Source organism: Aspergillus lucknowensis (assembly GCF_044049455.1).
Source record: "Aspergillus lucknowensis strain CBS 449.75 chromosome Unknown BJX67scaffold_57, whole genome shotgun sequence".
NCBI lineage: Eukaryota > Fungi > Ascomycota > Eurotiomycetes > Eurotiales > Aspergillaceae > Aspergillus > Aspergillus lucknowensis.
The window spans coordinates 150,444-174,141 of record NW_027263601.1 but is presented as its reverse complement, the minus strand read 5'-3'; the positions used below and the strand labels follow the sequence as shown (position 1 = coordinate 174,141).

Genomic DNA, 23,698 nt, shown 5'->3' with positions numbered 1-23,698 from the left:
TTTTTTTTCGGTGAATGATTGCCAATGACAGCTTGACAGACGCCGTCCCCAAAAAACGAGGCCCGAAAACGGACGTCCTCGAGGCCCTGCTGAAGCGTGTCGACGGCCTCGAAAAGCGCCTCCAGGACGACAACAGCCATCCTCTCTCGCCTTCGTCGCCCGTGGGACAGGATCTCCAGCATTCGTCTCCGTTTTCTCTCGCGCCGAACCCGGCGTCCTCGTATGCACGCCATCAGCAGCATGGACATCCCCACACGCACCACCACCACACGCATCCCCATGCCCAGGGGCAGGGGCATGCGCATGGCCAGGTGCAGACCCAGCCCGGTCGCATCCCTGACGCCATGCTCGATGCGTACTTCGCGCGCCTGCACGGGAAGCCGTTCTTTATTCTGGACGAGGCGACGACGAGGACGCGGCACGCGAACGGGCAGGTGCCGGTTCACCTGTCCATGGCGATCTACGCGTTGACGCTGCGGTAGGCTACGATATTCTTTCTTTGTTCTCAATGTACAGCTCGCTGACCGCGTAGGTATACGACGGCGAATCCGCCCCCGGGAAGTCTGGAGTATGCGCGGCAGGCCCGTCGCTTGGTGGATATCGACCGGCCGTCAATTGAGAATCTGCAGACGCTGCTGCTCCTCTCGCAGACGTTCTATGCCTACGGGTGTGGGAAGAAGGCGTATATGACGTTAGGTATGCATGCAGCCTCTGTTTGCTTTCCTTCTTTCTGACAGCAAAAGGCAACGCGGTGTCCATGGTCCTGGCACTCGACCTGTATCGCGAACTCCCCGCTTCGCACCCGGCGCTACCCCCCGAGCGCGAGATGCGCCGCCGTCTCTTCTGGACCGTCTACGTGATGGACCGGTTCCTGACCTGCGGCTCGAAACGCCCGTGTCTCATCGCCGACCACTCCATCGTCGTGCGCCTGCCCGCCTCGAGTGCGTCGGGCTCCGACCCCGGTGATGTCTTCAACCCCGTCGGCCCCAACATCCCCTACTCCTCCGACCGGCGCAAGACGTCCGGCTCTTGCTCCGCGCTGCTGGTCGACATTGCGCGCATCCTCGGCGTCACGCACCGCTACCTAGCCGCGGGGGGCGTCAAGGGCGACTCGCATTTCCCGTGGCACGCGCTCTCGAACCTCTCGAAGATCCGGCAGGAACTGGATCTCTGGGCCGCAGGTACGCACGACCTCTTCGCCTCGATCGAGGCCCTCTTCGGCCACCCGGAGAGTACGCTCCTCCTCCTCTCCAAGCTCATCTATCACCTCGTCCACTGCCTCCTGTATCGGCCGTTCCTCCCGATCGACCTCGCCGAGCTCCGCGGCTCGGGTCAGCACCAGAGCTGGCAGATCGAAGCGACCACCCTCTGCTTCTCGCACGCAAACGCCATCGCCGAGCTCGTCGAGCTCGCCCGCCACGCGCCCCGCATCGAGTGGCCGGACCTCGTCGCCTACTGCCTGACCGTCGCGGGCACGGTGCACATCCACGGCGTGCACTTCCATGGCCGGCGCGACGGCGAGGTCTTCGCCTCGTCCGCGGACTTCCTCGCCCGTGAAATGCACCAGCTCGCCTGGCTGCGGCAGTCGTGGGCCGGCGTTCAGCACCACCGCGATCTGCTGACGACGCTGTCGGCGTGCCATACGGATCTGGTGCGCACGCTCGCGGCGCGGCCCGTCCGCTTTGCGCCTGTCTTCCACCTTGAGGACTTTCTCGACCGGTATCCTGGACTGGTTGTTGACGGGAGTCATGTCCGCCTTGTTGATGGCGACGAACAGTGCGTTCCTCTCGTCTCCTGTTTAACAGATTGCTAGCGTCTAACGTCTAGCGTCTAACGTCTAACGTCACTAGGATGGACCTCGACCCGCAACTCCTGTACGCCCCGACACTCCCCTCACAACCACAGCCCCAGCCCAACGGGCTGAATCACCAGCATCCGCGCCCGCCGCAACCAACAACCTCCCCGATAACCTTCCACCCGTCATCGGGTACATCCTCCTGGCCCGACATCCCCGTGGACCCAGACCTCGACCAGCCGCCAGGCACAGCAACAGGCGCAAATCCCGCCCCGGGCCCGTCGAATATCTTCTCGCCGACCCTCGCAAACTCAACCCCCGCCCCGCACTTCCCACACGGCCACGGCCACGGCCACACGCTGTCCCATTCAACCTCCAGCTTCCAATCACAGCTAGGCGTCAGCAACGGCACCAGCGGCGTACAATACGCTACATTCCCCTTCGAATCAACCCCCGTCCCAGCAGGTGAATCACCAGACTCACAGTCGCAGTCGCAGTCGCAGTCGCAACCCCAACCTCCATCCAGTACAGCCTCAGCCTCAGCCTCGGCTTCCGCGGGAGGAGCAGGTCCAGGAAGCGGAAGCGCAAACGAAGAAAAAGACCCATTCCTCAGCCTTCTCGAGCAGATTGCCGAGAACGAGCGTAGCCAGGGCGGGCCGAGCGAGCTGGATTTCTTCCTGGAGGGGTTGGATGAGAAGGGTGCGGCTGCGGCTGCGGCTGCTGCGGCTGTTTAAGTTTGGTTTGGTTTTGTTGGCTTTTTTTTTTATAGATCTGTGGGTTGTTGAGTAGAGCGGGTGTATTAAGGTTATTATCTACGTTATTTTTTTCTCGTTGTTTAGGGTTGGAGGGTTGGTTGGTTGGTTGGTTGGGGGAGGCTTTGTGCGGCGGAGTATATTGTAGCTGGGAGTGGATGGAGCATGAAGCGATACGGTACGATATGAATATGAACGAGACGAGTCTCAAGGCCCACCTTTATTACATGGCATGTAGGAGTCTCCGTAGAGTACTCCGTTTCCTTTGGAATGTAAAAGTTAAGTTACTGTATAATCTTCTGACGTCACCACACAAGCTATACATCCAGACACAGGATGAAGTACAATTAGACCGAGCACAGCTTCTCTCTCCCTCTTCCATCTACGTCTACCGTGACCTGGACTACCAGGCCCCGGCCGAATACCTAATACTCTGTCAACGATGGCGATAGCGACAGAGATATCCGACCTCCTCCCGCTCTACCTCTCCGGGAAGATCGCGCTGCGCGATGCATTAACCTTCGGTAATCAATCAATCGATCATCCACCACCCACACCCGGACTAAACTAACTCAATGACTCTAGCAACAGCAACAGCAACACCCCCATCTACAAAAGAGCTTTTATCCACCCTCCTAAAAGAAAGCAAATCCCTCCCCCGCACAACAGACACGGACCCGACCTCGCCGACGCCGGATCGCCCGAGTCCCGCGCAGGAGAGGTTGTTGGATTTCGCCAGGGGTGTTCATGAAATCTTACGACGACGACGACAGGGGTCGGAGATTGGGTATGGGATTGAGTTGGATGCGGATGAGGGGAGTTTTGCGGGTAACAATACTGAGGAGGAGCAGGAGGAGGAGTATGAATTGGTGAAGTGTGTGATTGTGTCTTCGTTCCCGGTTGCTTCTACTACGTCTTTGTCTTTGTCTTTGGACGGGGGAGAGCCTTCGATATTCGGGAACGAACATGGATATGAACCTGGATATGGATATGAAGAACGAACACACCTCGAACAGCGAACCTCACCTCCATTCGACTCATTCGACTCATCCGACTTCGCATCAGGCTCTGCACCAGCACCAGCACCATCACCAACACGAACAACGTCCCAAACCCAAACCCAAACCCAAAGACGACGCAGACGCAGCAGCGCAAAACAAGGCACGCAAAAACCCTTTTACAACCTCATCTCCTTCCTCGCCTTCCTGACCAAGGAGCGCCTCCTCGTGTCCGCCGGGACAGGCGAGCGCATCGCGCTCGAGATGGCGCGGGATACGCTCTCGCATCTGCATCCACATATACCTCTACCTTTGCATGTGTATGGGCATGCGCATTCTCAGAAACCAGAAGAAGAAGAAGAAGGCGGAGAAAAGCGCTGGTTCGGCGTCGGCGAGGCCAGCGTAACCGCTGTAGCGCTGTGGATGATTATCATGGGCGAGGAGTTATTCGCTCGAATAGAGTCTTATTATCATGACAATTACTGTTCCTCTGGCTCGGGACAGAATAAGAATAAGACTACCAGCGAAGGAAGCGACGGAGGGTGCAGGTGGCGAGCAGAGTGGGAGACGTGGACGAGCCGGCTGCAGTTCCTCTCTCTGTGCGAGGACCTGGGTGTTTCTGCGAGGGAGCAGGCGGCTGAGGCGGCGGCTGTTATGAGGAGGGTTTGACTTCTGTATCTTTTATTCCTATGTTGATGATTGATTTGGGGGGATGAATGTTATCCTGATGTTGGATGGGATGTTGGATGATAGTTGATGAAACGCTGTATCTAACCAATAAATACTTCATAGGCTGTCTATGCAATGCACGCGCAAGATAAGCAATAGGCAACAGCCATGCAACCATGCCATCCTGTCACTACGAAAACTTCACCCCCTTCGACGGATCCCACGTCTGGGTCTGGGTCTGCCCCGAGCCCCCAAACCGAATCCCCATCTCTGGCGACCACATCCCCGGCGTCATCTGCGGGACGCCACGGGTCGGCTGTGGTGCTGTCAACGGCTCCAGGTCCGCTGGGAATTGTGGTGCCCGCGCTTGTGGGACGGACTGGACGGGCTGGACAGTCGCTGGGACTTGATGAGGTTGCTGTTGGCGAATTGGCGAGATACTCAGTGACGCCATTGCCGCGGCGCTGGATATGTCCCTGCATCTGTCAGCAATTATACCAAAGTCGTAAGACTTGGAAACGCACTGCTCGAGCTGTGCGGCTTCCATCCGCCGCTTCTGCACAAACGCCTTGCAGTCATCCCGGAACCTCCCCACAATCTTGGCAAGATCGTTGTAGAACTTCCGTCCAACCTCGATATTCGAGATAATCTCCTTGTACTTCAGGTACCCGTTCTCCAGCTCCTGCAGCGCCCTTTCCCTCTCGCGTGTCGACGCATCACCCGTGTGCGCTCGCGTAAAGGCGCGATTGGCGTCACGCACCTGCGCGGCGATTTGCTCCTGCTCGCGCTGTTCCTGCGCGACCATTTCCAGGTCGACGTTGAAGTCCTGGAGACGGGTTTCGAAGAGCTCTTCGAACTGGCTGGCCTGGATCGCTTGCATGGGGAACTCGCGCTCTAACCGCGCCGCTTCGCGGACGAGGGCGGGGCTGATATCGTCTGTGCGTGCTTTATCCTTGACGGCCTGCGCTTTGCGCTTGCGCCGGCTCTCGAGACGGTTGACGTCGCTGATGCATCCGCGGAGACGGCTGACTTCGCGCTCGACTTCTGGTGGTATCGTCGCGCGCCGACTGCTGGGCACGTACGCTTCAAGGTCGCGGTTCGTCCCGGTCAACACGCGGAACACGGCCTCGGAGTCCTTGAGCTTCTGCTCGACGAGGTTATCGCTGCTCTGCGCAGAGGTGAAGTACCCGTCGATCTCGTTGGAGGTCGTATATAGTTTCGGCGCGGCCGCGTCAGAAGCCTCGCGCGTCCACCGGTCTGTGCCGAATTTGCGCCTGGATGCGGCGTCTTCTGCCTTTTCGGCCGCGAGGAGCTCCACGCCTTCAGTGTAGACTGCTTTATCGCTGTTCTTGACCTTTGCGATGTCCTGGAGGGATTTGCGGAGGCGGTACAGCCCGTCTTGTTGGCGCATTTCTTCGGCGTGAGAGACTAATGTCGGCGGTAGGCCGAGGGGCTTCTCCAGCGCTTGTAGAGAGCCGGGGAGGTTGAGCGACGACAGCAAACTAAACAGTTAGCCAAACACACCCACCCGAGTGTCGGGGACATACTCGCGTAGCTTGTCGGTCATGGTTTCCAGCTCACCGATAATCTGCTCGTTGACAAGTCGATCCCGCCTGTCCGAGTAGATGCTCGCCGCGATGTGAACGGCGTACGGAACGAGCTTCGAAAACAGGGGCTGTCCCAGCGGCCCTTTATCCCCCAGCATCGAAATCGCATCCGTAACCTGCAACGGCGCCTTGGCCGCCACCATACTTGCCCGATCGATAATCTTCAGCTCCGACTTCGGTGGCACGGGATTGAGATAAATCATATCATTATCCTTCTCGGCCCGCTTCAAGTCCTCTGCCACCCGATTCTTCAGACCCTGTAGATCCCCAAGCACAGTCCGGTTAATCCACCGGTTCTCTTTCAACGCCTCATTCACACAAGCCACCGCGTCCCGGAGTCGAGCAACCTCCTCTCCGTACTTGCGCTTCTCCAGACAATCCAGCGACTGCCGGTACTGTGCGGCCGCCGCGAAATGGTGCTGCTTCGCCGTCATATGGTGGATCCACTCCGGACTGATCGCATTAGACTTGACGGCGTGGTCGCACGCATCCGCGTAGAAGTCGGATACCTTGGCCGCGAGTCTCGCGATCGAGGCATCCTTCAGCCCGTCCTTCACAGCCTTCTGCCAAAAGCACTCCTGCGCTTGCGCGAGGAGTAACTCCTCCAGGCTTTGCAGTGTCATCCCGTCCATGTCTTCGGGCGGTGCCGTGCGCATATCCGGGACGATGTCCGCGCGTAGGTGGCTGAGCACGCCGGCTGCCTGGCAAAAGTAGTTACATGCTTGCTTTAGTCCATCGGAGGTTGTGCGGTTCACGGCAAATGCGAGCTGGGAGTAGAGCGCGGCGAGGTTGAAAATGACGTTTGCGAGCTCGAAGCGGATGTTATTCTGCGAGTCTTCCCATCATCAGTCCCCATACAAGGTACTTCGACGTGCGCAACGGCGAGATAGGCAGCAGACGTACCTGGCCGCGACGTATTGAACCCAAAAGCTGGATACCAGGGGAACTCAACCCCAACCTACACACGTCAATCACCGTTCCAAATTGCTTCGAGGAATATATGCCGAAGACGCACGTCAACGGGAAACTTCCCACCGAGCCATTTCAGTTGAGCCGCGTAGGTGACCAGCCGGCTGACCCCGCTTACGTGGGGTTCCTGAACGTGTACAGCTTCGCTTCGCAGCCGGTCGATGAGCAGGAGGTCGTCTGCGAACATATCGGGGCGCTGGTCATATTTGGAGGAGATGTATTGCGTCAGGGCATTGGAGAGGGAGACCGTGTGCGAGCGGCGAAAGGGGATCTGCAAGATGTTTCTGCTTCTGTTAATACGGCTTATCCATTGTGACAGGAAATCCTGGACGTACGAAGTCATCTTGGTGGTGCGCGCTCGTTTGGGAGTTGTTGATGGTGGGAAAAGTGTCCCGCACCCACGGCAACGGATGACGTTGTGGTGCCTGAGGCAGCAAGATAACAGTGGCTGAGTGGACTCTTTCTAGATTTGTTGATATTGGGCGTATTTATTCACTATTTATTCACATGTACTACTGAAATGTACTCCTGACGCTCCTAACACCCCAACATAAATACATCATCAATCCAGCTCGTTGATGCGCATCTTAATGTACTCGAAGATGCTCAGCAAAATCATATTGTTCACTCCAGTGCGGATCAAAATAATCGACAGCCCTTTATACATGCTGGATCGCGCGACGGCCGCGGACGCCTCTCCGATCTCCTTCGTCTTGCCGAGGAGCACGCTTTGCGCGCGAGTCTTGCGGGTATCGAGCGGATACGTCTACTTCATTAGCACTGAAATTGTCGTTTAGGGCGGTGACTTACGCAGAACCACGGCACAGTGCTGCAGATTGCTCCGGCAATCATGGGGGCCCCGAATGGAGATTTATCCGGCCCGAGCTCACGCGCAGCCATTTGCTTGACCGTTTCGTAGACTGCAAAATACAGCCCCGATCCGAGCGTATCGCGCATGGCGTGTAGCTTGAACCCAGTATACAAGCCTCTGAAGCCGTACCGCTGTACGATCTGCCGGATAGCCTCAAAAGTTCCGAGGCGGGGCTTGTGACGCAACGAAGGGTCTCTGACGGCGTCTGGGGAAGCTTGTGCGCGATTCGAGATCAAGACGGACGTTTGGACCACATTCTTGGCCAGCTCAAAAGGACCTATTCCATTAGCCTACAGTTGAAGAAACCGGGTTCTGCACGTACAGGCAAGCGGAGAGGTGACGAGCCCCGCAATGAAACCGGCACTGATGAAAGTAAAAGTCGTCGACAGGGTGGGAGTGCTGCCTCGTTGGTTGTATATCCCAAGCGGAGATTCACCCGTCATTCGCTCGATGAAGTCGGAGATGCGGTGTTTCGCGGCATTATAGGTAGAAAAGTTCACGACGCGGACCACCGTGACGCTGGCTAGAGGGGGTAGAGCTCCTGCTCCTCTGTTAACACACGAAACTATCGAGGTGTCTGGGGGCAGCAAACATACCAGCAACATAGCCACGAGGACCTTCAGTTCGCCACAGATATCGGACACACTGGAAGATATTCTGGAAGTTGTGCGTTTGCATTCGAGTTTTGATATTCTCCAGTGGAGTCTACGTAATTAGCGGCAGCCTTTGTAGCCTGGCAGAGAACGTACCACAGCTAGAGTAGCGCAGATAGTTGAAGTTCCCGAGGCTACTTGCGTTTTGTATCTCTTCAGGAGCCTGTTGCGTGTAGTTTCATCCATAGTCCAGCTATTCCCTGTGGGCATTATGGCAGGTGATGGTTGTGAAGGAGAGGTAAAGCGCGCAAGTTCATTGTGTTTGTCAGTCATCCCGATAGGTATCCCATTGGGGGCAGCAAGGTGATTCTGGTCAGGTCGCTTAGTCGTCGTTGTTTCAGGTGTGAATTGCTTCACTCTCGGCAAAGGTAGGCTGGGGAACCCTATGGAACGCAAAGCGGTCTCTCAGCGTGCGAGTAGACCGTTTGGCGTCCCACAATTGTCCATGAAGGAAGCCTGGATCCAGCTCTCGGCTCTGCCAGTCTTCCCTCTATGGCAGAAGAGAGGTCCGTCGGGTCTCCGCACGACGATGCGCTATCCAGCTCCCGGACGAGGTCTCCGCGATATACAGCTCGAGTTCGACGGGACGATTAGGAGCTAGATTGACACGGGAGTTAGCGGGGCAAGGCTGTGTCTTAGACCGTCAGTATGATAACTTACGAGGCAGCTCACCGCGGCGGTACAATCCGGGTTCAAGAGAGAGTGAAATGGGGGAGGACGAGAGAAGTTCTGGCTTTGGGAGCTCGCTCTGCCACAGAATTGGGCGAATTGGGCGGTCCACACAGAGGACGACACCAACCAGAAAGGGAAATAGTGGATTCGCTCGTGCTCGATCAGGTCTAGCCGACAGTGACGTCGTTGTGAAGCATCCGTCCAACCTCTGTGTTTGCAGTCGACTAGAAGAGCAGCAACATTGTCAACTTGGCCGCCATGGGGCACCCTGCTTGTTTTCTCTACGCTCCTACGATTCGACAGGTATCTTTTCATCGTTACGTGGCAGCTCAGCGCGTCGGCGAGCAGTGTGAGCTCCAGACTGGAAGCATGGGCGGCTAACCAGAAACGGACTAGGGTGGCAAGCAGCCACATTTCGGACCAAACCAGTCCGGTTGAGCTTGAGTTTACCCCGCGAAGCCTCTTTCGCCTCGAGTCTGGCAGGGAGCCAAAGGGAACGCTGCGTTCTTCAAGTGAATCATCTGCGGGGATCTCTCAATTTTTCAAAGGGACGGTGTGATTCAGGTCCGGTTTTCGATATGGCACTAGTATGCGAGGGTGAACGTCTTCAGGGAAGATTCCTTGACAGGCAAGCAGTCTAGATCTGATTAGGCTAGTGCTGCAGGTAATTACCTCATGGGGAATGCTAATGTCCAGCATGTGAAAGTCAAAGCGTCAGGGCTGCTGCATGGCTGTGGCTGACAAAGTCTCAGGCCAAAGATTGTGGAGCACGAGGTTGAATCTGTGGGTGCAGCATTGTGAGAAGCTGTGGTGAACCTTGAATGGTGTCGTAGCTTGTCGGACCCGGCCGAGATTCGGGGAAACTGTGGTACTGGACTTCAGGAAACAAATACCTGGTCGTCATGATTAATCACAATTCTCTTTCGCTTGGCATGACATTGAACTCGGCCTCCCCATGCTGGGATACCCCGTCTGCCATTGTCGGTTGGGGGTTCAGCTCGCTGTTCCGCGCCAATGAGTATCAGACTCGATATCGCGTTGAGAATCGCAGACTTCAAGACAGTAAGAGTCTTATGGCCAGCTCTGGGGCCGAGAAGAAGATCATTAATCAGAATGCTTACACCCCCTTCACAAATTGCCGATATCCGCCAGGACTTCCACACTTTCAAGTCGTGGATCTCGGCTGTTGATCCTCAGACTATGAGGGGTGTTGGCACTCTCACAATTTCACATGGAGACATGAAGCTTCAGCCCGCCCGAGTTGAGGAAAGATGAGTCGCTGCACCGTGCCCGAACCCGGAGATCCAGACCCGACACAAGAGCCAGAGGAACGGATGGATCGGAGGCCGCAGACTGAATCAGTTGCAGGGTCGCTGGTCCCCTGGGAGAGCGTCATATGATTTTGGCGCTAACCCCTTTCGAGCGGCGCAGATACCCTCGGGACCTCGGCCGCGGCATCCCCGCAAAGCTGCTCTCGCGACGCCTCCGCAACAGGAGTCACGGCCACCACTCCTGCCCACATGCTCTCGCAATCGCATTTAAAGGCTTGCCCTTTACCTCTTCTGCTTGGTCGTTAATTGTTTTTGAATTCATCCCTCGTGCATCGTCCCACATTCTTTCAAAATGGGTAAGAAAGCAGCGTCTCCCGCCTACGTGCTTGGCGTGGGAATGACCAAGTTCATCAAGCCCCGTGGCAAGGTCGACTACAATGAGCTCGGCTTCGAGGCCGGTGTCAAGGCCCTGCTGGATGCAAAGGTCAACTATGATGAAGTTGAGCAGGGTGTTGCCTGCTACGTCTACGGTGACAGCACCTGCGGGCAGCGTGTCTTCTACCAGTTTGGGTTGACCCAGATCCCGATCTACAACGTCAACAACAACTGCTCGACTGGCTCCACCGGTCTCGCCATGGCCCGTACCTTGGTCTCGCACGGGGCCGCCGACTGCATCCTCGTCGTTGGTTTCGAGAAGATGAGCCCTGGGTCTCTGCAGTCGGTCTACAACGACCGTGCCAACCCAACCGGTCTTTTCGGTATGATGATGGCCGACACTCGCGGTGTCACCAACGCTCCTGGTGCTGCTCAGATGTTCGGTAACGCTGGTCGCGAATACATGGAGAAGTACGCTCCTGGACCTTTTTCTATTGAAGCCTAGTTGAGCGATACTGACTCCGACAGGTACGGCGCAAAGAGTGAGCACTTCGCCGAGATCGCTCGGATCAACCACGAACACTCCAAGCGCAACCCCTACTCTCAGTTCCAGGACGAATATACCCTTGAACAGATCCAGAAGGCGCCCATGATCCACGAGCCCCTTACCAAACTCCAGTGCTGCCCCACCTCCGATGGTGCCGCCGCCGCCGTCATCGTCTCTCAGGCTTTCTTGGACGCCCGCCCCCACCTCAAAGACCAGGCTGTTCTGATTGCTGGCCAGCAGCTTGCCACAGACAACACCTCCGTGTACAACCGCAGCTCCATCGACCTGATGGGCTTCGGCATGTCCCGTGCTGCCTGCCGTGCTGCCGTCGCCGAGGCGGGCGTCAACGTCAAGGACATCAAGGTGTGCGAGCTGCACGACTGCTTCTCCGCGAACGAGATGATCACAATCGACGCCCTTGAGCTCTCCGAACCCGGTAAGGCGCACGAGATGGTCGCCAAGGGTGACATCACGTACGGTGGGAAGATGGTCATCAACCCCTCTGGTGGTCTCATCTCCAAGGGCCACCCGCTCGGTGCCACCGGTCTCGCGCAGTGCACAGAGCTGGTGTGGCACCTGCGTGGCTGGGCCAACAACCGCCTGGTCGACGGGACCGACGCTGCATTGCAACACAACCTGGGTCTGGGTGGTGCCGTTGTTGTGACAGTCTACAAGCGTGCAGACGGAAAGGTCGCCAAGCCTGTGTCTTCGGCCGAAGTCGCGAAGATCACTGGTCTCGGATACAACCCGGCTGTCGAGGCCAAGGGTTTCACCGCTGAACAGGCCAAGAAGGCTCTCAGCAAGTCGGCGTTTGACTCATGGGCGCTGGCAGATGCGCAGGAGAGGGTTCTTGCACGTTTTTAGTTTCTTTTATTGATGTATATACCTCACGACTGTACAATCTAGCGATCAGAATGTAGACTTCCAATTGGAGATGCTGTCTTCACCTCGGTCCCGGCGGAACATATTCCCGGTGCACAGCTGACTAAGCCTCAACAACCACCGCAAATCTCTTCAATCTGGCTCCCATTTCCCTTTCCTTCCTCTTCATACATATCCAGGTCTCCAACATACCCTTGTTGATGGACACTCTCCATTCTATCGGCAAATTATAGCACGGGACCGAGAGCAAACGCCTGCTCGCCTTAATCCCGACGCCTGGCGCCGACTCGAGGCCGTTGGGTTCGCTTTGAGCATACACCATCAACACCGGCAACTCCTCAGCTTATTGAAAGTGATCGTCGTGATTTACATACAACCAGGGTTCGTCAGGAATGGCAGCCATTGACACCGACGCCTGGAAATTATCAAGGGCGAGACGAGAGGGATGAATGTGTCCCTTCTCCCTGCCGCCATTCACAATGCGTCTCACCAACTCACTAACATGACAAGCATTACTAACAGATCTACAACTTTAACCATCATGAACAGGCATTTTCGAAGTCTCGTCCGTCATCCCATGATATTCGAGGTCAAAATCGTGCCGAGACCGAGCTGAAGCTGAACCCTACAATACAAGATGGGGTTCTCTTCGAGTTTCTCCCTCGTGTTGCGGCCGCTGTCTCTTTCATACATGGCGCGGTCCGTGTCAATCAGAAGGAGGTACATTTGGCGTTCATTCATTCCGCAGGAATGTATCGCTGTCCTGTCTATGTAGATCGGTAATTACGCAATCAAGTCTGGAATGTTCCTCGTTTACCTCTTGTCCATCGGATAGCTTGAGCTTTGTCCTCGTATATCATCCCTTACTTGGGCATCATGCCACCTGCTGCCGTATCCACCATAATAAGCCTCCTCTTGAACATAGGCATGTGTGGCTGCCCTCCTTGACTGCGGATAAGATTCCCAGACGAGGCACTCAAAAGCCACAGCGCGCCCTCCAGGAGGTGTGAGGCGCGACACAGACCACCACCGACGTGTCAAGAATGTCCATCCATACCACGCGAGACTTGCTCGCTGACACCCAACAACCCGCTATAAAGCACAAGCACAAGTCTCTCTTCCCCCTTCGTCCCGGCCCTCCTCCTCCCACCTCTTTGCTTGTAGCCCCTCTCTCTTCCATACATCAGTCCGATCTGATCGACCCAGATTACCGATACGATAGCTAAGCAGCTCCGCAACTAAATCAAAATGAAACTCTCCCTAGCCCTCGCCCTAAACCTCGCTCTCCTCACCAGCGCCGCCCCGGCTCTCCGCTCAAAGCGCGCAGAGCCAGACACAGATGGCCAGGAGGTCTCACCCGAGGACACGGACGACTTCACTTCGAAGATCGCGTATGGCTCATTGAAGGTACGTCACTGCCTCCAAGGATATCATATTATATGAAATGAAACGAAATGGGAAATAAGGGCGAGGTAGCTAATCAAGAGGTTTGGTTTGGTTCGGTCGTTTAGAGCGCCGCGCAGATGATGGATATATACGACGACGACAAGGAAAATGACAAAAACACGCCGGATTACGGGAATAACATGCCCATTTCCATGACGCCTAACGAGATGACTTCCTTCCCCAATGCTGACGGGTCGGGTCCCGAGGAGCCCACCCCCATCGTCGAAGAAGAAGATGAAGAAGAGGAAATCTCATCGCCAACGCCCTCTTCGTCCAAGGCTCTAGCTGCCACTCCGTCTGCGACGCCCTCGTCGAACGCTGACGTCAACGTCAGCGTCCCCGGCGCACCGGGTAAGGATAACAAGGACGACGATGAGGATAAGGATGAGGATGAGGACAAGGAAGAGAAAGGCGATGGAGAGTTGAAGGAGGAGAAGAAGAAGCCTGCGAGTGCGGATCCTTCGCCCTCTGCGTCACCTTCTCCGACCCCCAAGCCGAAGCCTGACAACCCGCTCGCGAACTTGCCTGTTATCGGGGGGCTTGCGGGGGGTCTTTTGGGAGGGCTGTGATGGAGTTTATGCTTCTGTTGGATAGGGAGTTTGCTCCTTTGTGATTCTTCTCTCTCTGTTCTTTCTTTTCTCTTCTGCGTTCAAGTTGTAGTTGAGGGGGTATGTACTCGGCTGGGTTGGGATTGGATGACAGGTAGTTTCACGATCTTTCAAGATTTATGAATACAAACTCGTTGGCTTCTTGTTTTCAAGTACGAGCCAACACTGGCGGACCTTGTCTAGCCTTGGCTGAATAAACTTGAAGAACCTCCCATCGACAATGTTCGATCTCGGGAATTTGCTCACCAATTAACCTTTTTATCCTTAGCCCTAACTCCTCACTTCTTACTCTGACATAGTTACAGCTTTCAGCTCTGGCAGTAGTAAAACTCCATCAACCATCGACCACGTATACTCCATCCTCTAATTCATGGAAATTATTAATCGATCTGCTCTGCTCTGCTCCGTTCATTGCCTCGTCAAAGCGCCTTCCCGCACCGCACCACTTCTGTAACCCGACTCCGACCTCACCCAGACACTCACCACACGCCCCAAATACGGCGGCTTCACTTCCGCGAAGTGGTAGCAAGCTTGTCTAACTCGATATACACACCATTATTGAATAATGAATAGCAGTCTACTGTTCACTACTTGAACTTCATTGGACATTACGATCCCCCGTAGCATTGATGTTGCGATCGAGGCGCTGTGCATGTGCCTACCTACCTACGCACTGTACACTTTGATATCAAATTCTGTCGAGTCTCAAGATTCTTGTCGTCCCTATCTAGTATCTACAGTTCTTGTGTCCCCTGCTGATCTGCTGACTTATCTTTCCCCCAACACAGGCCCCTCACGAGGCGACGACGAGGCTTTAGATAGTACTTTTTTAGGGAATCTAGACACAGCCTTGAAGTCATGGAAACACTAGACAAAGAGGAAACACCATGGAATTTTTTTATTATTCCAGGTCATATCAGCTTATTTATTTTCTCTTTGATTCCTTCATCCGGCCTTGAACTCTTTGTATCCTTGAGCTTCAAAAGGCTTCGTCATGCTGTCAGCTAGATTTTCAGTCACATCGACGTGGTGGAATTGGATATTTTCGATCTGCATGTCCACGGCGGGATCCTCGCGGAGTTCGGCCAACATGTCGACGAGAATGCCAAGGACCTGGCCTCTCTAGCCGACGAACATGAAGGGAAGGCATGGGACGATGTCGCGATAATCATCCATGCCGAATAAGAGAAGTGATGGTCTGAGCCGGGCCGCAGCTTCGTGTGTTGATGTACGTCAATGCGAGTTATGCCTTCGAGGTCCGTTCTCGAATATAGTCATGGGCAATATCGATGTGTTTGGTCTGTTAGTAAAATTGCGTATTCTGGGATAGCTTCAGATCAGCCTCATTGTCTAGATAGATCTCCATTGGGCACTCCTTCCGACAAGATCACCAGGATCGCTCCAGATAACGGAGATGTCGATACGAAAAGTAACGTCTTTGTTTGTAGAATGCGTAGCAGCATAGTCACCCGTTTCTTATCTCGACACGCTGGCTCCGGTTAAGATACGCCAGCTAGGCCGTGTTGTATACGGCAACAGTGATATAGAGTTCGATCCCATCTTGAGAAATGAGGACTCGCATTCCATCCAATCAGCAAAGAATTCTATAAAAGTTTGTCTGGGAACATACCGCTGCGGCCCTGGATACTGCCGTATCCAGGCTACGAGGGGCATTTATATTTCCAGCACTGTGGGCGTATGACCCTACCATTCACGTAGGATGTGAAGATCTGACAAGGGGATCAAATCGCCGAGGGTGGGCGAAGTGAGATCTGGATAACCATTGTCTTGCTTGTAAGGTGTCACAGAAGGAGGACCAGGAAGCAGCGCTCAGTTTCTGGCAGAACCCCCCTGTCTTTGTAAATGTTTTGCTGCAGATACGGAACATGGCTTGATTTCCGAGTCGGAAAGACTGATCATAGTCTCGGCCTCGCAGCTGTTATTTTATTGATATGGATACCTAGTCCTGCAGCTTGCCCCATCCCAGCTTGGAGCGCAGCTTGTTGTAGGGTATCCTTTGCAGCTGACTCCAAACGACAGTAAGCCGGAAGAACTCGAGAATGAGGTCCATGTGCCAGAGTCGTCGAATCCATACTGTGGCTAATTGCGGTGGCCATACCTGCGCCTCGAGCCGCGCCGGAGGTATCCCGTTTGGAGAATTTGATAGTGTCTTTGTACCACTTTTGGCTTTCATGGCCCAACCATTGTAGTCTGCATTGAAAAGTACCTCAATTGCGGATATCGTTGGCTGCATTCGAAATCTGGGTCACAGCAGCTGGTTTTGTCATTCACTATATCGCTGAAAATCTCTCTGACACGTCTATAGCTTCCGTTCTCGCACGTGTAGGTCCGGTAATGTCAGCTATTCGCGTAAATGTCGGATGCTGGTGATAGTGGCCTGCTGGTCGCCGAAGGATCTGCTGCTGAAGAGATTCGCCTCGTGGAACCGGTGGAGGTGTAAGGCCAGACAGCTTCCGGATCAGGCCACACGAAACAAGATGTTCAAAGTCCGGGTGGTGCTGAGCGAGGACGGGGGATGATGAATCTGCATTGGTCTAATGTCTGTGAAACTGCGCCCTATACGCGGGTCTGGCGATCAACGTATTTCTGGAGAATCCGCAGCCGGTTTCCGAAGGCTCGGAAGGCTCCGCTCTCAATGCAGGCAGAGTACACTACTGAGTTGCGCAGGTCGTTGATGATGTCTCTCGCTGCATCGCGGTAAATATAGCAGTTGCTAGACTCACGAGGAGAACCGTTTAAAGAAAGATCCACAACAACACCCCTGCGGTTTCTCAGTGAGTCGCAGGTAGGTGCGCCGGACGGGTTACTGCGATAGCCGCAGTACGGGCGGCCCCTCCCGGCTGTGCTGGTAGGTAGCCTCAAATGCATCAACTTCTCAACGTGGGAGTACAAGGCGCCCCACGATGGGCGGCCCAGCAGTGGTCAGACGCGCGAGGCGGCACGAGAATTAACATGTGGCTGCTCGGTTTAGACACACCTGACAGCAGCTTCTTCGACCGTTCCACGTCCATAATGCCTACCACCATCCTCGGCAGTATAGAATTCGGCCACATGCCCGTGGACCTGAGTATGTCACGCGGTATTGGGCCAGATGCTCTGAGGTATTATAATGCGAAGAGCGGTGCACCCCCGATGATGCATTTGTTTGGATGTTGCGCTGGATTCCGTTCTCATTGTTGATAAACGCCGCTGTAATATTGGTACAAGCTCAAATACTCTCAAGGATATGGAGAACATGTGGATGGACCTGGATCAGTGGCGTGATAGCTGAACTGGCCACAGATAAATCGGCCTCCTAGTACCACTGATAACGTTGCGCAACCAATCTGAATGTGGGTTGCCAGTGAAAGCGCGTTCTGGAAGGAGAATGAGTTAGCTTTGTACACGCCGAGGGACTACGCTATCCAATGGGAAGTAAAAGGCATACTGTTAGATCCAGCATGATAATGCTAGCTGAATAGAACACATGATGTGATATCGCCCATGTGCCCAATATGAGAAAATCCCACATTCCACCTCAGCTCCGAGCCAACCTGGACATGCTGCACGGTGAATTTTTGAGAGTTCGCAATCTTGTCATTGGCGATTTAGCTAGCTACACCATGCGTTGGGGTGCAGCAGGATCTGTCGTACTCATGCCTGATACAGAGGAATCCAATTGTGAAAAATGTTTGCCGAATGCAAAGGCACGCACGGGTATGAGGCTCGCGTTCAGCTTACCCCCTGATATCTCTTTGAGCTCTCAGTGCAGAGGTGGCCGTGGAGCTCGCGGCTCAGGATAGCGCAGGTCTAAACCACGTTACAGCGGTTCTCTCCAGTAACAAGAACGCACGGTTTCGGGGACGGGGCTCGCATACAGGGCCGCGCCAGTCCATTTTGTGAGCATGACAAAGTCGGTCAAAGTAACGCTTGAACACGAAAATATCCCTCTCCCCCGGGTCCATACATTGTGTATGGATAACTAGGGAGGGTTTGGGAAGTAGAAGAACGCTTCCCTCCACTTCCCATGAAATCTTATTGACACCAGAACCGTAGCATGACCGGAGGTCTTCCACCATCACGAAAACATTGCCATCCTGATAGTGAGTGTTATCCCTGGGATGCTACTCCTCAGCAGCAAGCGAACAGCTTCCGCGGGCCCCGAGCAACGAACCGCCACCAGTCTGACATTTCGAGTACACCAGCGGACGCTGACTTGGCGAAACTGAAAATAGTCGTGGAGTCCGTTATCGACGAAAACGATCCGCTGCTTTTATCTTTTGCTCCGGTCGAGGAGCAGTGTTGTCCACGACTGAATGTAATGGTTTGTATGGGTCATTATAATAGAAAATCAAAGTGAGGAAAGCTGAGGGCCTGGCATCGACAAGATAATTGAGGGGCGCCTTTATTGGACAAGCAGCCTGCGCCGTCGAAGCCGATACCCAGCTTCATCAGAGAAATCAAAGCATTCCCGGAGATGTCGTCCATATCGCTTAGTTGGCTGGGCCCGCAGACAAATTTGGGCCGAAGACGGGGGTAGTCCGCATCTTGGTCAGCGGGAGGAGCATGGCTGGACCAGGATTCATAACGTTGCCTTGAGGCGAGTCCGATTCGGGAAGAGCCCGCGCATAATCTTCATTCAGGTGAGCAGTGATACTCGCCACAGGGATTTGGAGATCACTTACCTTTGTACTGCTTGACTTTGCGTGGCATCCCGGATGGAAGGATATGATGAGAACGAAACAGAAGTCCCCGTGAACGACACAGCCCAGTTTCATGATACTCCGCTTGTGAGCCTCATCTCGACCCCACCCCCAGAAATTTCCCGCAGTTGCAATATTGAGATCCGGTCAAGGCGTCATTATGCCGACGAAAGGTGCGAGCGCCGTTGGCATCCTGCCAATTGTACGCAGCGTTGATTGTATTCTGTTATATATAATCCGGCATGGCGAGAAAATGGTGGACAAATACGAGGTATAATGCTCAACTGTCGAAATTGGTCAGAACACACTTCAAAACGGTAAAAGTTGATGAAGGGAAAATTTCTGGAACATCCACTTACACTCTTGCAATGACCTAGTGCCAACGATGGTGTTGAATAAACACTTTCGTGTAGCTGAATGCGGTTTCTACGTGAAGCCCGATGCTCAAGTGGACAGGGCCGGATACGCCCCGTCAGTTCTGCTTGTAGATATCTCGCCTTTTGCTGACATTCAAACGAGGGAGATTCAATACCAATCAAGGGCGAAAGGGCAGAGGCAGAGACTGCCAGGATTGTACATATATCCCAGCATTATCTTGAAGCCCCCCAGTACCCCGTTGAAGAAAATATATATATGATAAGAGCGCATCACAAGGTACTGGCCCTGGGGATACAGTTGGTCCAGCTTGACTTGCATCGTCGTGGCAAGATGATCGGCAACTGTGTTTGTCGGAGCAACGATCGTCAACATGAATGACCAGGTCAACGTCCTCAGTCCTTCGAAACGGGTCTGAACTGAACAAACAGGTTGCATGGGCTCCCATGATTGCGTAATCGATACCGAGTGAATCGACTATCTGCGCCACGGCCGGAACAACAGTCCTTAGTTCGTCGGGGCTGAGCGGGGCCATCGTGCCGATCCGGAAAACTGACAAGCCTTAATGGGCGGGACGGCGACCTGGTTCTGGGAACCTGCGGCCAGGGAGTGCTGGTGATCAGGGGCAGCAGGGCAGGACTGTCCAGAAGGTCTTCCCGGTACTGGCCAGAGTAGGACATGAGTGACGGGACCCAGCGCAAGAAATTGTTATATCAGAGGACTGAAAGTCGAATTTTCGACGAAACTATGCAAATGGTGCGAGGGTATAGGCGTGTGCTATATATTCTGGTGGAGAAGAAGGGGTGATTAGCAGAGTCACCCAGCAAGGCGGAGGTTCCCTCACCTTTAGTGGTTATATCCAAACCATCACCAACCAGGAATTCAAATGACGGGTGCTTTTGCAGTAGCCGTATATGTTCAAGCAAAGAGGAAGAATATGGGAAGGGGATGGAGAATATATATATAAATATACAAGAGAGAGGAAGGGGAAGAGAGAAAGAGAGAGAGAGAAAGCTCACGGTTGGGAATGACGGGAAGCGAATCGAAGATGGGAACACAGAGAACAGGACGGGTGATTTATAGACAGAACTTGAGAGACGTGACCTGAAAGACGACCTGAGAGGGGACCGGGGAGTGAAATCCTTAATCGATGTGCAGTGACTGTGTTTGCATGAGCACACTGACTGGGTGGTACAAGAGCTTGCGTGGGGCAAAGAAAGTCTAGTATTCAATGCCGCAGGGATAAGTACAGACTGCCCGTGACCGATGATTAATACCGTTTCACAAGGAGAGACATTGGGCTAGATCTGGACTTGACCCATTTTTGAAACCTGCAGTCAGAGAAAAATATCATGATTCACACCACCTTGTTAGCGCCAGCCAGGTCTGCTATTCAAGAGCGTCTCAAATTTCTATCCTTCCCTCGCAGTTTCGAGCAGCCATATCTGCAGCCCCCGAATAATACCTAACCGAAAAGCACCTAGCGTGAACTTGAGCCGTGCCACTCTGTCTGAGCAGCGCGTTTGCTCCGAGTGGAGTGCTGACGCAGTCATGCAAAGAGTTTCACTGCACTCGAGAGACGGATATTTGCGGCGCTATTGGCGGGAAACTCCCCAAGTGGTTCATCAATAATATCGAGTCGAGGGGCCTGCCCCTTCTTCTGGGTATCATGAGCTTTTGCTGTTCTGATTCGCTCGCTGCTGCTCCTCATATAGAGCAGTGTAGTAACCCGCATAATACCAGGCCATCATGAGGTTCTTCAACCCCTCATCTTGACCTAAACAATGGTCAGCAGGTCCTCGCAAACGGTGCGCAGAGCTCGGCCTACCCTTCGGGAACACGGGATGCGGCATAGGCGGTGCTTGCGGAGCAGCCCAAGCCGTACTTTCTTCTTTCGTAGACTGGTCATATTGCGGAGGAGAACCGTTTGCGGTCTGCATGGAGCTACATGTCACTCATGAAGTCATCCAGCGTAAACGGGGCACATACCTGCGGAACATGGGTCTCAGCTGTCGCGGCCGTGGGCTCAGCATCAACCATGTCATCATCCTTCTCGACTTGAGCCCAGGACCCAGCGGCCCCAGCTTCGGCCTCGGCCTCGGCCGCAGCCTCAGCTTCTCTCAAAACATCTTCGACATTTTCGCCTTTGGCATGGATGCTGTGGTACAGCTAAAGCGCTCAGTTAGCTAGAAAAGGTCACGTGCCAGGAGTAAGAAGCTACCTTGTATTCCTCGACAGCTTCATCCCAACTCTGGACAAGCGCGGAGTCATCCCAGATTTCTTCCTGCGTCAGGGCCCGTGTAGCACCCTTGTTCTTCCCCATGACATCTGCGGTTACCGATCTGTTGGTTGGACGTTGGAGTTGTTGATTTGGCTGCGGCTGGTGAGCAAGGAAGAGAAGGAAGGCGGAGTGAGGCTCACCGCTTGGCGCTCTCTGCAGTCCGAAAAATAATTTTCAGCAAAAAAGTTCCTGCGGGTTCAGGCGAGATTCTCATCCAAGCGATCTCGCAGCAGGACAATGGCGCCGGATAAGAAGGATAAAAAGCGCAAAGGTATGCTCTAATGATTTTTTACTTTATTTAATTTGTGGTACTGACATTCATTAGCGGCACCCGCCACCGTCGACTCGCCCGCGAAGAAAACAAAAAGCGTCGAAGCCAAAGCCGCTGAGCCCGCAAAGGAAACGCCGAAGTCCATCTTGAAGAAGAGCAAGTCGAATGCTGCACCTGAAGGAATCAAGGCTTCCCCGAAAACCAAGGCCAATGGAGACGCACCCCGACCGATCAGACCTCGCAAGCGCGCTGCCGATTTCCTGAGCGATGACGACGAGAGCGAGGCGGAGGTTGAAGTTCCTGATAAGAAGGTTACCGCTGAGAAGGATACCAAGAGAAAGCCTAGCACAAAGAAATCTAAGAAAGAGGATGGCACAGCTGCTCCGGTAACGGAAAAGTCGGCAAAGTCGAGCAAGAAGGCGAAGGTGCTGGAGATCGTTCCTAGCGATTCTGAAGACGAAGGAGTGCCGTTGAATGCTGAGGAGAGCGAGGAGGAGGAAGACTATCAGACTGCCGCCCTTATCCGGGGCTTTGAGAGCAGCGGCGATGAGGACGAGTCCGCAGACGAGGCCGTCGATCCCGATGCTCCGGTTCCCAAGATCCCAGACTCGAAGAAGGCCAAGCGCAAGATTCTCAAGCTGCAGAAACAGCACAAAGCTGAAGCAACTGAGGAGCCAGGAACTGTCTACGTTGGGTGAGTTACTAACGGCCTTTTTTTGGGAGTCACGGCTAACGCGTGTAGTCGTATTCCCCACGGTTTCTACGAACACCAAATGCGCTCTTACTTTTCGCAATTCGGCGAGATTACACGGCTGCGCCTCTCCCGGAACCGTCTTACCGGGCGCTCCAAGCATTACGCATTCATTGAATTCGCCTCCGAGTCCGTTGCCAAGATCGTCGCGGCAACCATGGACAACTACCTCATGTACGGCCACATTCTGAAGTGTAAATACGTCTCGTCACAACAGCTACACCCCGAACTGTGGAAGGGCGCCAACCGGCGCTTCAAGCGGACCCCGTGGAATCGCATCGAGCAGAAGCGCCTGAACAAGGGTAAGAGTCGCGAGAAGTGGGCGAAGAACATCGAGCAGGAACAGAAGAGACGACTTGCCAAGGCGGAGAAGCTCAAGGAACTCGGGTATGAATTTGAGATGCCGGAGCTGAAGAGCGTTGATGACGTTCCTGTGCAGAAGGCAGTTGAGGGCGAGGAGGCGGAGACCATTGAGGGCGAACAGGCAAAGGCTATCGAAGCTCCAGCGCCGGTTGAGGCTCCGGCTGAGCCTGAGACTGGGGACGTTGATGATGCCCCTAAGAAGTCGAAGAAGGAGAAAAAGGATAAGAAAGAAAAGAAGGTCAAAAAGGATCAGAAGGTTGAGGCCGTCGCCGAGCCCTCAGAAGTGAAGGAAGCCGCCGTATCTGCGACAAAATCTAAAAAGAAGTCAAAGGCTAGGGCTACGGCGTGATAGTGATTGTACTCGTATAAAGTTTTAGGGTTAATTCAGTCGGAGTCTACGGTCCAACATCCACATTCTATCCAGATCCTACTAAATGAAGGATACTGCGTCATCGCCAATCCGCGGGTATACCTGTATATATTTCTCTTCCTCTTGAGTCAGTTACGCCTTCTCTGCGTATCCAACCGCGCACCCCCCCCAACCCAACTGCATCCTCGGCAGTCCCCGCAGTATATAAGTCAAACGTCAACATTCAAATCCCAACAAACTTATATACCAAAAGTCTTATTCTATCCTAAATAATCTACCACAAGGAATAGAACCACTAATTCTAGAAAGAACCGTGTCCTTCCTCCTTGTTCACCCCACAACCCGCCCCTAACAGGTGGCGCCAATCCCTCAAGCACATCGGCTTCGAGGTCGCGTTCGGCATGCACGGCGGCCACCTCGACAAGCACTTTGTCGTTGCTCGGCTGGAGTGTCGGGACGTCCTCGGCGC

The 23,698-nt window shown here is 54.2% G+C and overlaps 8 protein-coding genes across 8 annotated transcripts; 5 read left to right on the top strand and 3 right to left on the bottom strand.

Moving 5' to 3' along the window:
* Nucleotides 1-14: 14 nt before the first annotated feature.
* Nucleotides 15-2,529, top strand: BJX67DRAFT_385073 (transcription factor domain-containing protein; the record flags this gene model as incomplete). Its single annotated transcript, XM_071033786.1, has 4 exons — nt 15-478; nt 533-696; nt 744-1,776; nt 1,851-2,529. 4 exons carry the CDS (start codon nt 15-17, stop codon nt 2,527-2,529), a joined length of 2,340 nt encoding a protein of 779 aa, XP_070882076.1.
* A 460-nt stretch (nt 2,530-2,989) lies between these two features.
* BJX67DRAFT_385072 (uncharacterized protein) lies at nt 2,990-4,214 on the top strand (the record flags this gene model as incomplete). The annotated part of the gene is made up of 2 exons (XM_071033785.1): nt 2,990-3,071; nt 3,133-4,214. The coding sequence occupies 2 exons, from the start codon at nt 2,990-2,992 to the stop codon at nt 4,212-4,214; spliced, it is 1,164 nt and encodes a 387-aa protein (XP_070882075.1).
* Nucleotides 4,205-7,235, bottom strand: BJX67DRAFT_364778 (putative pH signal transduction protein PalA). The gene is made up of 6 exons (XM_071030238.1): nt 7,126-7,235; nt 6,837-7,074; nt 6,725-6,779; nt 5,762-6,656; nt 4,739-5,716; nt 4,205-4,690 (listed from the first exon to the last, which is right to left on the bottom strand). The coding sequence occupies exons 1-6, from the start codon at nt 7,131-7,133 to the stop codon at nt 4,405-4,407; spliced, it is 2,460 nt and encodes an 819-aa protein (XP_070882074.1). The 5' UTR covers nt 7,134-7,235; the 3' UTR covers nt 4,205-4,404.
* Nucleotides 7,236-7,258: 23 nt separating this feature from the next.
* On the bottom strand, nt 7,259-9,203 carry BJX67DRAFT_364771 (putative mitochondrial carrier protein). Its single transcript, XM_071030237.1, has 6 exons — nt 8,975-9,203; nt 8,411-8,911; nt 8,258-8,366; nt 7,984-8,202; nt 7,601-7,938; nt 7,259-7,556 (listed from the first exon to the last, which is right to left on the bottom strand). The coding sequence occupies exons 2-6, from the start codon at nt 8,585-8,587 to the stop codon at nt 7,353-7,355; spliced, it is 1,047 nt and encodes a 348-aa protein (XP_070882073.1). The 5' UTR covers nt 8,588-8,911; nt 8,975-9,203; the 3' UTR covers nt 7,259-7,352.
* A 1,273-nt stretch (nt 9,204-10,476) lies between these two features.
* Nucleotides 10,477-12,182, top strand: BJX67DRAFT_364768 (putative sterol carrier protein). Its single transcript, XM_071030236.1, has 2 exons — nt 10,477-11,103; nt 11,161-12,182. The coding sequence occupies exons 1-2, from the start codon at nt 10,610-10,612 to the stop codon at nt 12,041-12,043; spliced, it is 1,377 nt and encodes a 458-aa protein (XP_070882072.1). The 5' UTR covers nt 10,477-10,609; the 3' UTR covers nt 12,044-12,182.
* A 1,345-nt stretch (nt 12,183-13,527) lies between these two features.
* Nucleotides 13,528-14,404, top strand: BJX67DRAFT_364766 (uncharacterized protein). The gene has a single exon (XM_071030235.1). The coding sequence runs from the start codon at nt 13,585-13,587 to the stop codon at nt 14,074-14,076; it is 492 nt and encodes a 163-aa protein (XP_070882071.1). The 5' UTR covers nt 13,528-13,584; the 3' UTR covers nt 14,077-14,404.
* Nucleotides 14,405-20,860: 6,456 nt separating this feature from the next.
* BJX67DRAFT_385066 (uncharacterized protein) lies at nt 20,861-21,516 on the bottom strand (the record flags this gene model as incomplete). Its single annotated transcript, XM_071033784.1, has 4 exons — nt 20,861-20,970; nt 21,022-21,127; nt 21,183-21,362; nt 21,415-21,516. The coding sequence occupies 4 exons, from the start codon at nt 21,514-21,516 to the stop codon at nt 20,861-20,863; spliced, it is 498 nt and encodes a 165-aa protein (XP_070882070.1).
* A 53-nt stretch (nt 21,517-21,569) lies between these two features.
* BJX67DRAFT_364761 (uncharacterized protein) lies at nt 21,570-23,280 on the top strand. Its single transcript, XM_071030234.1, has 3 exons — nt 21,570-21,745; nt 21,800-22,439; nt 22,488-23,280. The coding sequence occupies exons 1-3, from the start codon at nt 21,712-21,714 to the stop codon at nt 23,206-23,208; spliced, it is 1,395 nt and encodes a 464-aa protein (XP_070882069.1). The 5' UTR covers nt 21,570-21,711; the 3' UTR covers nt 23,209-23,280.
* The last annotated feature ends 418 nt before the right edge of the window (nt 23,281-23,698 follow it).

Coding starts and splice junctions, on each gene's coding strand:
- BJX67DRAFT_364778 (XM_071030238.1), bottom strand. Junction 6,780..6,836: donor GTGGGAAGTTTCCCGTTGAC/GTGCGTCTTCGG, acceptor TGACGTGTGTAG/GTTGGGGTTGAGTTCCCCTG. Junction 4,691..4,738: donor GAAGCCGCACAGCTCGAGCA/GTGCGTTTCCAA, acceptor TGACAGATGCAG/GGACATATCCAGCGCCGCGG.
- BJX67DRAFT_364771 (XM_071030237.1), bottom strand. CDS start 8,587: ATGACTGACAAACACAATGAACTTGCGCGCTTTACCTCTCCTTCACAA. Junction 7,939..7,983: donor CGTCACCTCTCCGCTTGCCT/GTACGTGCAGAA, acceptor CTAATGGAATAG/GTCCTTTTGAGCTGGCCAAG. Junction 7,557..7,600: donor GCACTGTGCCGTGGTTCTGC/GTAAGTCACCGC, acceptor CTAATGAAGTAG/ACGTATCCGCTCGATACCCG.
- BJX67DRAFT_364766 (XM_071030235.1), top strand. CDS start 13,585: ATGATGGATATATACGACGACGACAAGGAAAATGACAAAAACACGCCG.
- BJX67DRAFT_364761 (XM_071030234.1), top strand. CDS start 21,712: ATGGCGCCGGATAAGAAGGATAAAAAGCGCAAAG. Junction 21,746..21,799: donor GAAGGATAAAAAGCGCAAAG/GTATGCTCTAAT, acceptor GACATTCATTAG/CGGCACCCGCCACCGTCGAC. Junction 22,440..22,487: donor CCAGGAACTGTCTACGTTGG/GTGAGTTACTAA, acceptor TAACGCGTGTAG/TCGTATTCCCCACGGTTTCT.
- BJX67DRAFT_364768 (XM_071030236.1), top strand. CDS start 10,610: ATGGGTAAGAAAGCAGCGTCTCCCGCCTACGTGCTTGGCGTGGGAATG. Junction 11,104..11,160: donor GGTCGCGAATACATGGAGAA/GTACGCTCCTGG, acceptor TGACTCCGACAG/GTACGGCGCAAAGAGTGAGC.